This window comes from Egretta garzetta, unplaced genomic scaffold, assembly GCF_000687185.1.
Source record: "Egretta garzetta isolate BGI_Z169 unplaced genomic scaffold, ASM68718v1 scaffold11, whole genome shotgun sequence".
Classification (NCBI taxonomy): domain Eukaryota; kingdom Metazoa; phylum Chordata; class Aves; order Pelecaniformes; family Ardeidae; genus Egretta; species Egretta garzetta.
In genome coordinates this window covers 1523452-1537966 of record NW_009258621.1, presented here as the reverse complement: position 1 = coordinate 1537966, position 14515 = coordinate 1523452, and the positions used below count along the sequence as shown (strand labels likewise).

At 39.9% G+C, this 14515-nt stretch overlaps 1 protein-coding gene across 10 annotated transcripts in view; it reads left to right on the top strand.

Annotated features, from left to right (window-relative positions):
* The window catches only part of LCLAT1 (lysocardiolipin acyltransferase 1), a 119798-nt gene that overhangs the window by 36917 nt on the left and 68366 nt on the right, over positions 1-14515 (top strand). For 8 of the 10 annotated variants that reach the window (XM_035903632.1, XM_035903634.1, XM_035903636.1 and 5 more), the window contains 3 exons: positions 3854-4022; positions 7310-7508; positions 13362-13487. In XM_035903632.1, the coding sequence (XP_035759525.1) occupies positions 3858-4022; positions 7310-7508; positions 13362-13487 (490 nt within the window). In that variant the 5' untranslated portion in view covers positions 3854-3857. Of the gene's footprint in view, positions 1-3853; positions 4023-7309; positions 7509-13361; positions 13488-14515 lie in introns of those variants that run through there. The other 2 variants (XM_035903639.1, XM_035903640.1) reach the window with 2 other exon arrangements.

The following is a 14515-nucleotide window of genomic DNA, read 5'->3' as shown; positions in this document are numbered from 1 at the left end:
TCCCAAACTCTCCTGAAGCTTCAGCATGACACAAAGTTGTGCCTAATTAATTTGTATGACCAGTGCTGGCTCTGTACAACTTCCAAACGTGTGCGCTGTGCTCCCAGCCAAGGAGGTGCTGGAGCTGGCTGCCTGTGGCACTGGTTGGGTTAGAGAGGGTGCACAGCTTCAGCGGCGCTCCGGGTCTGGCGAGTGTGTCGAGTCCCGCCTGGGCTTCAGCCTTCTCTCTGCCCTCCCTGCTCTAAGCCCACCCAGGGCAGCGCTTTTGCTGACTTAGCCCAGGGCACACGCTGTTGGCAGCCAACACACCCAGCAGCTTCTGGGATGAATATACCCATCCTTGACTGTTGGCTAAAATGAGAGTACATGTAAGTGTTTCTCAACTGACACGTGTAGGCAGATGTGTTTTAAATCATGTAACCTATTGTCCAGGCTGTAACTCCACCACGTGAACCCACAAACGAAAACAAATGCGTTGAGTGTGTTGACAATTTTGCCTTGTTACTAAAATGAGCTTGCTGAGCCCTGTTCTCAGAAGGCCAGCTGGATGGTTACTCTCAGCTGGATGGTTACTCTCAGCTGGATGGTTACTCTCAGCTGGATGGTTACATCTCAGCTGGATGGTTACTCTCTAAGTTCTTCACGTGATTGCAGGCTTCTCATTTTGCAGTTTTGCTCAAATTTGTTAAGAGGGAGTTGTTTTTCTGTTCTCATACCTGTTTGCATGGTACATGCTTTATTGGGGTGGAGGTTATTCAGAGACAAAGCCCATCCATTATTCTAGATAAATGCACGCGTATGTGTGTAAAGATATATAATGTGTTCTGTGTAAGCAATAAGCAAAATGTGGTATGTATCACACTTTAAAAGTGGCTTCAAGAGAGATAAATGACATTGATTAAAAGCACAGATGGTATCTTTTGTGTCTAGAAGTAAACACCGCAGTGTTTAACCCAGTGGAATGCAGTATAACCTACATATGTATATACTGTAATGTTAAAGAAAATATTGCTGGGGTGCAGGTTGAAGAAAAGAAACTTCGGAACTTCCTCGGGTCTCTTCCATAGCTCCAATACCTTCATCTAGGGAGGAAAAAAGTTTACAAGACAGTCTTTCACATAAAATACAGAAAAGATTTTTTTTTTTTTTCTTAAATATTTGGCTCTGTGCTATAATTTGAGGGAAGGCCTAGAGTAAACTGTGAAAAGCTCAGCCTGTAAATAAGTAACCTACATTGCTTTCCGAAGAGTCTAGAAGAGTGATGGAGTGATGTTTTCTGTCATGAACTCTGTGGTTACCTGTGAGCAGCAGTCAAGTATTTGGAACTGGAACGTGTGCCTCTGCGTTGTGCAGCAGCCACTTGGAGCCAGGGTGTCTGTCTGGTGGCTGTCACTGCATCCGACTCGATGACCGGTGGCTCTGAGCAGCCTCAGAGAGGACCGAAGCAGCTGTCTGAAGCTAAACAAACTCTTCTCCCGTGTCTGCTAGTGGGTTTTATGTGTCTGAAAGCTATCCCTAGATGTTCCCAGTTGTTTTGCTGTGTGTGTTCCTCAAAAAAAATGCTTGATTAGATTAAGCACGTTGAATTTCAATCCTCTCTGCTGCCTTTTGTAGTAGGTCTCAAATCTTGATATATCAGGAGAAGACCTTTTTGTTCTAGTCCTGCTACAATTAATGCTGTTCCTTGCCATTTCTGTTGTTTCTGTCCTTCCCTGGGCTTTTTGTTTTGTCTTCTGCTACCTTATATACGACTTTCTCCACACAGGTTTGCAAGTAACAAATACAAGGCAGTTGGAGCATTGGTTCTTCAGGGCAGTGCTCTTCAAGGATCCCTTGATATGTCAAAATTTGATCCTGCTTAGTGTATGCATCTGTGGGCAGCCGGTTATTTAGTTCCTGCTTTTGGCAAGAAAGAGGGGGCTCTACTCCAGGATGCAAATAATGTGCATTTGCTTGAATTCAAATTTCCTTGTGTTAAATTCTTTCTGACATAGCTATCAGCAAACATTTGTAATTAGTGTTACTTTTTTTGCTACGCTGCCGAAGTCCGGCTGCACACGGCTTCCTATATCCTTCTTACATTAACAAATTTGCATGGCTTCTTCTCTTGCCCTTCCTCCAAATATGTTTAGGAAACTGCTTAAACCTAGAAGTATCCCAAAATAGAGCTACTTTCTTGTTACTTGTCAACATGAAGTAGCAGAAGCAAATTCATGTGCTAGCAACACAAGCGTTGTCGTTTCTTGACTGTTGAATACTTTGCTGTACAAATATAAGTGCTGTGGACATTGCACAAACCATGCTTGAGATAAATCATGTATGTTACAGTACACAAGGCTTAATGGATTACTTTTCCATTGCTCAATTTAAAATTAAAAACACCAGCTTCCTGTTTTTCTTGTCCTGAAGTCCGGTCTATCTGAGCTCTTATAATTTCTAAACCAGCCTGTCAAAAAAAGAATTCAGTAAAGTGACTGAAAAGTGACTTCTACTTAACCTCTGATTTTTAGAAACAATTGGTTGAGTCCTAAATAGATGAAAACAGTCTATTTTTAGGCCCTAATTTAGAGAATTGATATTTCCACATTTGCTTTGTCATAGCTGGTAGTAGTTGCTAAATTGTGAAAGCCTGTAGCTATTACAAATGCTTGGAGGATTGCTGAGTGCTCTGCTGTAATGCATTAAGAAGCTCCGTGCACTGTACATTTCAATTTATAATAAGGGAGTCTAGATGATAGCACAGACACTGAAATATTTCAAGTCTAGACTACTGTCTTAAAAACCAAAGGCTATTGGCTTTTTGGTGGAGTAAGTTGGAAAGTAACTGATAAGGGCAGTTGAAGTACAACAGACTTCGAAAAGTCACAAATTCTCTAAGCGAGAGTGAGCTGGGAGGTTTCAGCCACTGCCTGTGATGAAAAGGGAACTGGGGTTTGAAATGGCTGATCAGTCTCGCAAGGGTTGAGTGGTTTCTGAAAGAGGTCGCATGCAGACCCTCGTTAAATGGGGAAGATGAGTTTCTGCAACACTGGGTTTAGCAAGAAAAAAAATGGAGAAACAGAAAAGCAAAGTTCCTTATCTTCAGAAAATGCTAACATTGGTGCTTTGCCAATGACAGAACACATGGCTGAAAGGTTCGATAGAACAGGTGTTCTGTTATATGGCTCTTCGCACCATTGTCTAATAAAAATAGGTTGCTGAAGACTTTAGAGTGGAACTACATATTGTAATAAGTGGAGGAACTTATGATGTAGCTAATACTTTTATGACCCCTTTAATATCCCAATGTGCCTTACAAATCACCGTGTTTATAAAGAAATTCTCTTACTGTTGCTTCTGAGGTAGAACGTTTTGGTTGCATTTACTGAACTGATTGAAGAGGAGGCCGAGGGGAGACCTTATCACCCTCTACAACCGCCTGAAAGGAGGCTGTAGCAAGGTGGGGGTTGGTCTCTTCTCCCAAATAACAAGCGATGGGATGAGAGGAAACAGCCTCAAGTTGCATCGGGGAGGTTTAGGTTAGATATTGGGAAAAATTTCTTCACTGAAAGGGTTATCAAGCGCTGAAACGGACTACCCAGGGAAGTGGTCGAGTCCCCATCCCTGGGAGCTATTTAAAAGATGGGTAGATGAGGTGCTTAGAGACAGGCTTTAGTAGTAGACAGGTATGATTGGACTTGATCTTAAAGGTCTTTTCCAACCAAATGATTCTGACTTGATACTGTCATCGTGTCATGTTAGCCACGGGGAAAAAAAAGGAGAAATACTACCTTGAACTGGACCTATGGACCTGAAGAGCTATGTTACTACTTTCAGTTTATCTCTCTAACATAATGCCAACTTTCTCTTTCAGAGCCATGGTGTCATGGAAAGGGATATACTTTGTACTTGCACTATTCTTGGGAAGTTTTTTTGGAAGTATATTCATGCTCGGTCCTTTTCTACCATTGATGTTTATCTCACCGGCCTGGTATCGATGGATCACCGATTGCATTGTGGCCACTTGGCTCACGCTCCCAGTGGTAAGTTGCAGTTTGAGCCAAGTTCTGGGCAAAAGTTCATAATCCCACAATTTACTTTGCTCACTAACACTTGTAATTTTATTTTGTTAAAAATGTTTGTCCTTTTGTCAAAACAGGCCTTAACATAGTTGCTATCTGTGGAGATCTAGGTTTTAGTTCAGTGTTGCAGATTGTGTGCCTGTCTACAGTCCCCCTCGTCTTCCACAGTTTATAGGTAAGCTAATGCTATGCCTTACTTGTACTCTTGAAACGGCGTTTTCATGCTATCTCCATCCAGTGTCAGTTAGATGCTGACCAGAGAAGAGTAGGTGAAGCACTAGTAAGCAGGAGAATTTTTTAAAATACAAACTTCCTAAATGAGTTGCCTTATAAACTCTTCCTTTCGCCTGTGCTCCAACTATCTAATTAGGAAAATTATTCACTGTCTGGTACGTTGTTGCTGACCTTCACTGTTCCCTTCCTTAATCCTCTTAGAATTTAGTCCTTGTAGTTGAATTAGAGACAAATTATTTCAGGTGAAAAAGAACTTCCCTAGAAATGAGTTTTCCTCACTTACACGGCATCAGCTTTATAACTATAAGAGTCTGGAAATCAATAACAAAGCTCTTCCCTGAATTGTTCCTGAGTATGAATGGGATCTGTCTCTTCATCCATTCTCTAAAAACCAAGGGACTTTGTTCCTTGAGGCCTTTAAAGATTTGTTTAACGTTTTCTGAAGTAAAATGCTATATTGGCGTGCAGAAACACGTGTCTTGTGGCACAAAGGAAGATTTATTTTTATTACTTATCAAATAGTTTCTGCCTTCTCTGTTTCTGTCTTTTGTGTTTTAAAGGGGTGTGAGCTGTTTCATGTTCTAAAACTTTTGTCCTTTTCATCGTTACTAAATGTGATGAAATTAGGAGGAAGAAATAATTACCAATAAAGGGAATAGAGGGATTGTTATTTCTTGCCATGATGAAATTTAGCTGAGTACTGATAGCATCACAAAATCAATCCTTTCTGCCTGTGTCCCAATTTTTCTAGAATTGCAAACTCCCCAAAATAATATACTGGTCTCTTACTTGATTAGCTACCTGGGCTTTATAATTCTGGATTATTACAACTAGTTTGTGGTAACTTTTGCAGTCTAGAAGTTTGATTTCAGCCCACACTGGACCTAAACCAAAGCAATTTGAATATTTTTGTGAAAGGACTCTGTCTTGTAAGAATCATGGGGATTTAGGTTCAGGAAAGTGATCTGAAAAAGATTTTGCACCAACCTTTTTGAGGCTCAGACCTTGCCTGCGTTAGTTCTCTGTCCTTACACTACTCCATTCTTAGTCAGGAGAAGCAGGTACTTGTATTTGTCTCTGTGAACAATAAACTAATGTTGGGCCGGTTGGACTCCTACAGGGAAGCTCTGACCCTGACCTCGTAGATATAAGAAACTTCCATCTTCCTCACTCCTCCGCCACATATTTCCTTTCTAGCAGAGTGAGCAGGATGGGACAGTGAGTGGGTCTTAACTGTTTGGCTTCTGCTAGCATTAGGGTATGTAGTACAGGGCATCGCTTCATCATGATGTTTAACTAGATGTTAAATATGTAATACGATTCTTATTAAACTATCAAACAAAGTCTGTCCCTCTCTTTTCTGAAAAGATAACTGTTTACCATTTTGAGCTATATGACCTGTTCTTCTTTTGCAGTGGTCCGTAGTTACTCTTGATACCAAACACTTTTGCCAGAGTTATAATGAGCTGAGTTACCAGCAGTATTAATATTTGGCCCATATAATGCTCTTCATTCTGAGATCTCAAGCCGTTTGTGTCATTCCAGTTTTACAGGTGACTTAAACTGAGAAATTTGTGTTCTTTGAGGTTCTCTGACACAGAGGTGGCAGAAATAGGAACAGAACAGAAAGTTGGTTTACTTCTTAGAGTTCTGTTTAAATCCCCAGGTAAGGGAGTAATCTGAAGCGCTTCCAATTTTTTATGTTAAGGCCAATTGTTAAGTTTATTCCTGTAGGTATCCAGCCATGTTTTGTGGTTTCTTTTTCTGGGCTTACTGGGTTGGACAGTGGCCTTCCAGTGGCCCTAACCTTAGGCCCTTAAGTTTCTAGATAATATCTGTGGTCTACCTTTGTTTCTTGGGACTTTACCTTTCCAGTGTGTTTCCACTAGGTATTAAAAGGTTGCAAGGCACTAGCATTGTCATCCATATTTTTGAGTAATTTCTGGTCCTGGTCTTTTGCTGTAACGAGCCGGCACTCATCCTTACTCTTTCTTGTAGGATTTGGGAATGGTCATGGGTCAGAAACCATTTCCAATAGGCAATTTGTATGTGGCCACCTTGTTTTGGAGATGGAGATAGTTTAGTGGTGTGAACGTGGCCAGAGCATGCCGTTGGGCTCTGATGTTACATACAACTAGTCTAGTTGTATGTTCATGGTACAACCATACAGGTTATGAAACCAGCTCTTGCCTGCTTTTTTCTTTTGATAAACCACCAACCTGTTTTATAGCTTGACCCTTCAGAGCCACGTAGTGGGTAAAGCAAGAAACACGAACTTCGAGCATCACTGACTGTTCAGGCAAAATGGAGAAAGCTGCTTGCCTGGCCTCTTGTTTGTGTCCCTCCAAGTTTGAGGCTTGTTCTATGCTTTGGGATGGCACTTCATAGATGACTGTGTACCAACGTTTGGTGGTTGATGCATTTTGCAAACTGTGGGGTGGAGGCCCAGGCTTCAAGGTAGCGCTTGTAGAGCTGTGTAGACCTAGGTCCACATCACTGCCCTCTGTTCAAGCTTGTTTGGGATTTCTCTCCCTCAGCTGGTCTTTCTGCCATTAGGTTCTTGCCGTTTTTGCAGGCAGAAGCCAAGCACAAACATGTTGACCATTTGGACCCAAGCAGAAAGTAAGGCATCTACTGATGCCTTCCCAGCCCTGACGATATTGAGCAATAAGTTATTTGTGCAGCCAGTCTCTCCTGAGATTTTACTTACCAAGTTATTTTCCATACTGATTCCCCTGCTTCTATTCCTACATAATAGTATTCTGCGAAAACCAGGGAAAACAGAGTTCAGTGTTGTAAGAAGTGCTATTTAATTGTTGTTTCCTCTTCCATTACACAGCTGACTGTTACTGTGGAAAAGCTGGCTGCTTTATTAGAAAACAGTCAGAAGTTAGTTTACCAGTGATAATGTGAGTGAATAAGTGAAATGATATAATTCAAATTAATTTTTATTGCTAATGGGCTGATGCTTTTCTTCTGGGAGTAAAGCCATAATATTGAGATTGTATTTCTAGGCCTTGCTGGAGATGGTGTTTGGTGCCAAGGTGGTTGTCACTGGTGACGGATTTGTTCCTGGAGAAAGGAGTGTCATTATCATGAACCATCGCACACGAATGGACTGGATGTTCCTGTGGAACTGCCTGCTGCGATACAGCTACCTCAGACTTGAAAAAATCTGTCTCAAATCCAGTCTTAAAAGCATTCCGGGATTTGGTAGGTCACTAAACCCTTTGAAAGCAAAATGTGTTTAAATTCTGCACAGCACTGTACATACCCTGTTAAATGACCTAGGTTTAAATTCTATTTCAGTATTTTTAAAAAACTTGTGTAAAATATGTGGCATATTGAGTGATTAAACTATAAATCTCCTGGAGGACACTTGGACTATATGCTTAAGTATTTCTTTTTAAAGATACTACATGTGCTGCTGTTGCTTATATGTAAAAATATTCCTGCTTTACATACTGAAAGCATTTTTCAAAATGATGAAAAAAGATTTTATGAGTCTTTTCAAAGTCTCTTTCAGCACTTTGGTTTTAGTGCTATTTCACCCCACATTGCAAATGCTCTCATCAGGCTTCTTCATTACCCAACTTATACTATTGAGGAGATTAAAAAAAAAAAGAAAATTAAAGAAAAAGTCCTGTAGGCAATTGCAAAGTTGATGGTTCATTTCAATAACTGTAGTTTTAAATTGAACTGGGTTGCAAAAAATATGCTGTACAGGGTATGAAATAATCAGTAGTTATAGTGATGTAGGCTGGAAATGGATCTGAGTTGCACGTACTCGAGAAATCATTTCAGATGGGCCAAAAATTGTTGCACAAATGGTTTCTGAATAAATAGGCAGACTTATCTGAAATAAAAGCATCTCTTTGCATTTTATCTCTTAGATTTATTTGCTGTTTTATACAAAACTAGCTTGGGCAGGATATGCATCAACTTTATGATGTCGAAAGAGTAACCTTATTTATGGCTCCCTTTTGTCAGGCCATTTATCTGAACAGAGAATTTTGGCAGAATTCCATATGGAGGAACTCATGCTGTTGCACTGTTATTGCATTCACTTGCTGGGCCTTTAGCCCTCTTAAGTAAGAGCTGCAACTAGGTAATGTACTTTTTCCCCTAACAGTCAAACATGAAGGCCAATTTTGCTTGACAAAAGACATCTCTCTTAACGTTACAGGAAATGAGAAAATATGTATTTAGATAAATGTTTTATCTTCATAATACAGCAGAGATGTTTTGAAATCTTGGAATCAGCTGCAAATGCAACTTTTTAAAGTGATGATGGAAGATGGAATCAGGAGTATAGTCTGGCAGATTCATAGGTTTATCTCTTCAAAAGTAGCTTTTTTTTTTTTTTTTTTTTTTTTTGTAACAAAACATTTGTATGCATGCTTGTTAATGCCTTTAATAAAATTGGAAAGTCAGCTCCAGGAGCTTGGATGCTATGTTATGCTTGGAAAAATTTGGTTCCTGAAGAGGTGTCGGGAGTTGCTTAGAGGTTGATTCCCCACCTCCCCGCCCCCAATTCGCAGTTCTCTGCATAAACTGAGCACATCCAATATATTTGATAAGTAGGCTCAGGCACATAGAGCTGTGCCAGGTCAACGCTAGCAGACCACGACGCCATCTTTGTTCATAGTCTGACATAGTAGCTTAAGCCACTAATGAAATTCTGGGCTCATACTCCACTTCGTGGGCTGTGATGGTAGAGGTGGCACAGGCAGATGTGTACTCCTGTTGTTTGCGTTACAGGATGACAATTTCTGGCAGTAGATTGGGTGCCTGGATCTGTAGTGTTATAAACCACTATTTATATGCCAGATCCCTAAGCACCCTCCACAATATGCGGGCTTTGAGTACCTCGGTTGCAATGTTGTGAATTTTAGCTTATTTTTTTAGTAGACTGTTAATGTGTTATTAGTCACAGGAGAGGAATCCAGCTAAACTACATCCTTCACTCAAGCCATAATTTGATAGTCTAAAATCATAAATGTTCAGCTTCTATTCTACCATAGTGTATCTAAAAAGAGGCTTTTGAAATACAGGTCTCCGTGTTCAGTCAGCGTGTGTTTTGGGTGGCAGATTTGCAAAAATAAAGTATCCTGTATAGTCGCATAATTAGGGGACAGCTGGAAAGTGAGACTCTTGGATGAAATTAAGATTGACAGAAGAAGATTTCATCATGAACCTGTATGAAGTTTGGTGGGGCAGTGATACAGTAGAGTGGTGTGTCCAAAGTGGACAACCCTGAATCTCATCAGTAAGAGTAGAATTTCTCCTACTTTTCTCTAATGGCCCTGCTGTGTTATGTGACAGACTTCTAATAGGTGTTTGTCAGATTTTGGTTTTGTTTTTGTTAAATTAAACCTAAAAGTTTTGTTTATTTTATGAGCTTGTAAAGGCAAGGAAATAACTTGGAAATCAATTGGACAGTTTCAGTACCTTGCAGCTATAGTTGATACTTTAGATGTCAATCATTTAATGTACAGTATTTGTGGAATTAAACCAGCTACTTTCATCATGTCTTTCAGTTTCATCTTTTCATATATTAGTAAATAAATGTAACATCTAATAAAGCAAAAGTCCCATTAGGTAATGATTTGAGTTTGAGAAACATTTGAATGAATATACTATATTGCTTTCAGCGCAATTTTTTCTGATCTTTCAAAGGATTTTTTTTTAACAAGCATTTAATTTCAAAATATGTGTAAGATAAGGGTTGTAATGCAACCCTTTAATTTCCATGTTGCTGAAAATCTTGCAAGTATTAAGCATTGCATCTTTGTTGTTACAAGTACTGTCCCAGCTGGGGAGTAAAAATAGGCCTATGAGAGACTATACTGGTCCAAGTGGTATATACATATGGTAGGTGAAGGGCTCAGCTTGGAATGCAGAGTCCTTGTCGCCTCCTTTGTAGGTTAAAAGTGTAAAGGTATCAGATTTAATGAGTCCGTATTACAAGTAGGCAGTTATTTTCTGGTTATTTATAATTAAAATCAGAGGAGTCAGTATTTCAAGGAGAAGCATTGAGTCGCTTATCTAGTTCTTAAGTTATTAATCCTTTGCATTCCAGTGCACGAAAAAACTTGATTAAAGGTGAGCCTTGAAAAAAGAAGCCCAAAGAAAAACAGATGGTCCTTTCTTCCTGGAACCGTAGCTTTGGCTTGATAAATTGTGTGCAGTAAAGTTTTCAGAAAGAGGTATTACATTTCAGTAATCTCAATTTCAGAAACATTCTTGCAGCATTTCAGTACAACTTGCCAAAGTTGGCGTCTCGAGGGAGCACTACTCTGCTCTTAGCTGTTGCTGCAGTTTCTCATCTGACATCATCAGAAATTACTGACACATTCTGCAGTGTCAGTTTTCAAGGAGAATTTCTAATGGCATTGACAGTTTCCCATGTAGTCTGGCAAGATAGGACTTCTCTACAGTACTTGTAATAGATATGTACAATGTATAGTCTCACCTATTCTCAATTAATAAGGAATAGCATTGGAAGTGATACAGGTTATGATGCAGTTGTGTTTAGCATGTGCTGTGGAATACATACTGTTTGAGTAGGTACCAAGGAATGTGCACAATAGTGTCAGATGACCAGATAATGACTAGCAGTTGCATCCTTTTCTTTTTTTTCTTAATAGTTTCATTTGTAAAACTCTTGTCATATGAACCAATAAGACTTCACTAGAAATAGAGATTTATTTTAATGATGGACAACTTGCATGTGTTTGAGATCGCAGTAATATTTGGATTTTAGTGGTTAAAAGTGCCTCAACATCTACATGAAAAATAAATTAAATTTTAGGTTTAACTTGACTACTCGCAGGTAAATGGATAGAAAAATGAGAGAGGGTAACCAAAGGGGGTTGGTGTCAGTCCATGGCTGCTACGTGTGATAATATTAACCCTGGGTTTGCTTAATGCAGATGGAAGAGATCATAGAATTGTTTAGGTTTGAAAAGACCTTAAAGATCATCGAGTCCAACTGTTAACCTAACCCTGCCATCCCAACACTAAACCATGTCCCTAAGCACCTCATCTACTCACCTTTTAAATACCTCCAGGGATGGGGACTCAACCACCTCCCTGGGCAGCCCATTCCAATGCTTAATAACCCTTTCGGTGAAGAAATTTTTCCTAATGTCCAACCTAAACCTGCCCTGGTGCAACTTGAGGCCAGTTCCTTTCATCCTATTACCTGTTACCTGGGAGAAGAGACCAACCCCCACCTCACTACCCCCTCCTGTCAGGCAGTTGTAGAGGGCGATAAGGTCTCCCCTCAGCCTCCTCTTCTCCAGGCTGAACAACCCCAGTTCCCTCAGCCGCTCCTCATCAGCCTTGTGCTCCAGACCCCTCACCAGCTTTGTTGCTCTCCTCTGGACACGCTCCAGCAATGCAATGTCTTTCTTGTAGTGAGGGGCCCAAAACTGAACACCGTATTCGAGGTGAGACTTGTGCTCCAAGATAAATAACACTGTAATTCAGTGTACAGATAAAAAGTAGGCAGGTGCTGCAGGCACCTCTGATGGATGTATCTTGAAGACTTACCATTTTTGAAAAGGCTCACTGAGACTGCTAGAGCAGGGAATTATAGCTGGGGCAGGTTGGGGCAGGAACAGGTAAGGAAAGGACAAGGTGTTGAAGGAAAAAAGAGGAGAAATGAGCAAAGCTGGCAAACCTGGAGTGCTTAGGAGCAGAGATAACTGAGTAACTCTGTCCAGGTCTTCATCTCTGTATTCAAGTTATTCTGTAGCTAACACTGCTCTTGAAAGACTGCAAGATGTAGGAGCCATGTAGTTGTTGGTTTTCATTCATCCAGGTTACTTGTGTTGTAGCTCTCAAAGGCTCAAGTTAGGTTTGGCCCCTGTTGTGTTAAGTGCTAGGGGGAAAAAAAAAAAAATGGACTTGTGCTCTATTTCAGCACTGGGCTTAGCCCCACCAATCTTTTACTGCATGTCAGTTGATCCATTATAGCTGTCCATGTATGTTAGCCTTGCCTGCAGCAAATTCAAAGTAATTTGAGTCATCTTAGTTTTCAATGAAGCAGGGCAAAACAACTCAAATTATTCTGCCTTTGCCATGGGCTAAGAGCATGCACACGGACAGCTGTGATGTATCAGAAGTAAAATACTGGTGTCGCTAAGCCTAGAAAATGTTAGCACTTAACTCAATTGGAGTATAGTTAAAGCAGCACGCTGCGGGGAATCTGCGCATTTATATTGGCATGGAAGAGTTTGTGCTGCCACAGCTACTTCTGCAGGTAGGGATATAAACACTTCAGCATAAAGCGCCTTTGTGCAGGCTATAGCTGGATTTGCATTCAAATTCTTATCAATAGAGCTTATTGGTTTAAAAAATTAGAAGTGTAACCTACTGAACTTTCTAGTATAGCTTATGTCTCAAGTATCTTTGTTATGTTAAAATAGACCGAAATGAGAATTTTGAGGAGCTGTGACATTTTGTCTTTGAGCATTTCAATTATGAGCTGCCAGACTTAATTACCTTAGTTGTTATCCTACGTGATTTTTAGAGTGGAAGTTGAAAAGTATGCTCTCTAATGGAAAGCATGCTTGTTATTCTACCAGTTGTTCACAGTGAGACAGATACGCAAGACTCTTGATGAAGTTTTAAGTGTGAGGGAAGGATTATGCTTCGAAGCAAAAATGGAGCTTATTTTGCCTGTAACTCTACATGTGTTTTTTGTGGGGAAGAAAGGACTTAGATGCCTGTTTCCCAGCTCAGCTCTTCTAGGAAAGACACAATAGGAATATTTTCAGAAGATACTGCAGAAATTCTCCCAACTCTGTCAATGGAAAAAAAAAAATACTAGCCTGTCTGCCATTCAAACTTTCCTTATCCTTTCTATATATTAAGGACTCCAGTTTCTCTCCACCCCCTTTACCTTTCCAAAACACACATCAAAAGAGTGAGATCAGATGCTGACCTTTCTTGTTCTTCCCACTTTATAAATGACGAGTGATGAAGAGAATGGTTATTCTGTCCAAGCTCACAGAATAAATAAGAGCAGAATTAGGATGTCACGTTTTCCTGACTTAGGTTCCTTTGCCACTATCAGTGGGTTATGCAACATCTGTACGGATCAGCTCATCAGGCTGAGTTACCTTTGTAGTCCTCCCATAAGGAGAATGGAGCATCTGAAGAGGATGCAGGCCTACAGAAGAGGTATTGAAGTGTAAAATCTCTCACCATTTCTGACTTGCGGTAGAGACGACATGTCCGTGGGAGAGTCTCGCACTGTTTGGTGGGGCCTATTTGTTCCCTGTGATCTAACAGCCAGAGACTGTTTCCTTTCTGTCCTTGGAGGTTCTGGAATGACACAGGGATTTTCCCTAGAGATGTACTGGGGAAGACTCATCTTTTTTAATACTTAGGTTTTCATGCTCTGTTTCACTGTATTGATGTATTTTTAAAATGCGTTCAAAAAAGCAGCTTTCCAGCCATCCTAGCAGTTTAAGCCTTTGCTTTAGTTTGCTTTAGTTCTAAGTAATGTTACGTTATTCTGATTTTACACAGTACATCAAATCAAGTTTGAAGCATTATTTTAAGATGGGTATTGTAACTGTGTAGGTTTAATGTTCCTTAACAGCATTTATAGCATTGTAGCACAAGGATTTTGTAAGTAGCATTAATACAATGGTAGAGTTAATCATCTGATTGTCCATCTTCTACAAAAATGGCATAATTTAGGAAATAGAATGAATACTTGAGTATGAATTGTCCAAATAGCATCTTTCTGATTCATGATTAAGGGAATGAATATTGAAAGAATACTTTCCCAAGAGCATGGTATACCTCTGTCTGGGTGCTTTATATACATATATATTCTGCTACTACTTAATGATTTTTTTCCTTACATACTTTCACACTTTTTTGTCTGTGTATTGGCTGAGAGATACCAATTATTCAATGGAATATTCCTTTCTAGAAGATTTCACAGTTAAATTTTCACAGCTAAGGCATAGGCCATTGTATCTGGCTAGCTTTTTGACAGCATTGTTATTGCCCTGACAAGTAAATCTCATACTGTAAACATTGTTTGAAGAAGCTTCTAATCGTATTATAAATAAACAATAAGTAAAGCAGAGATTTCTACTGGCACATACTGTATTCTCCTGCAAGAGAGTGAAGCAGGGCAAAGAAAATACAGAAAGTGTTAATATTTGAATGTGACTTAAATACAAAATTGAGAG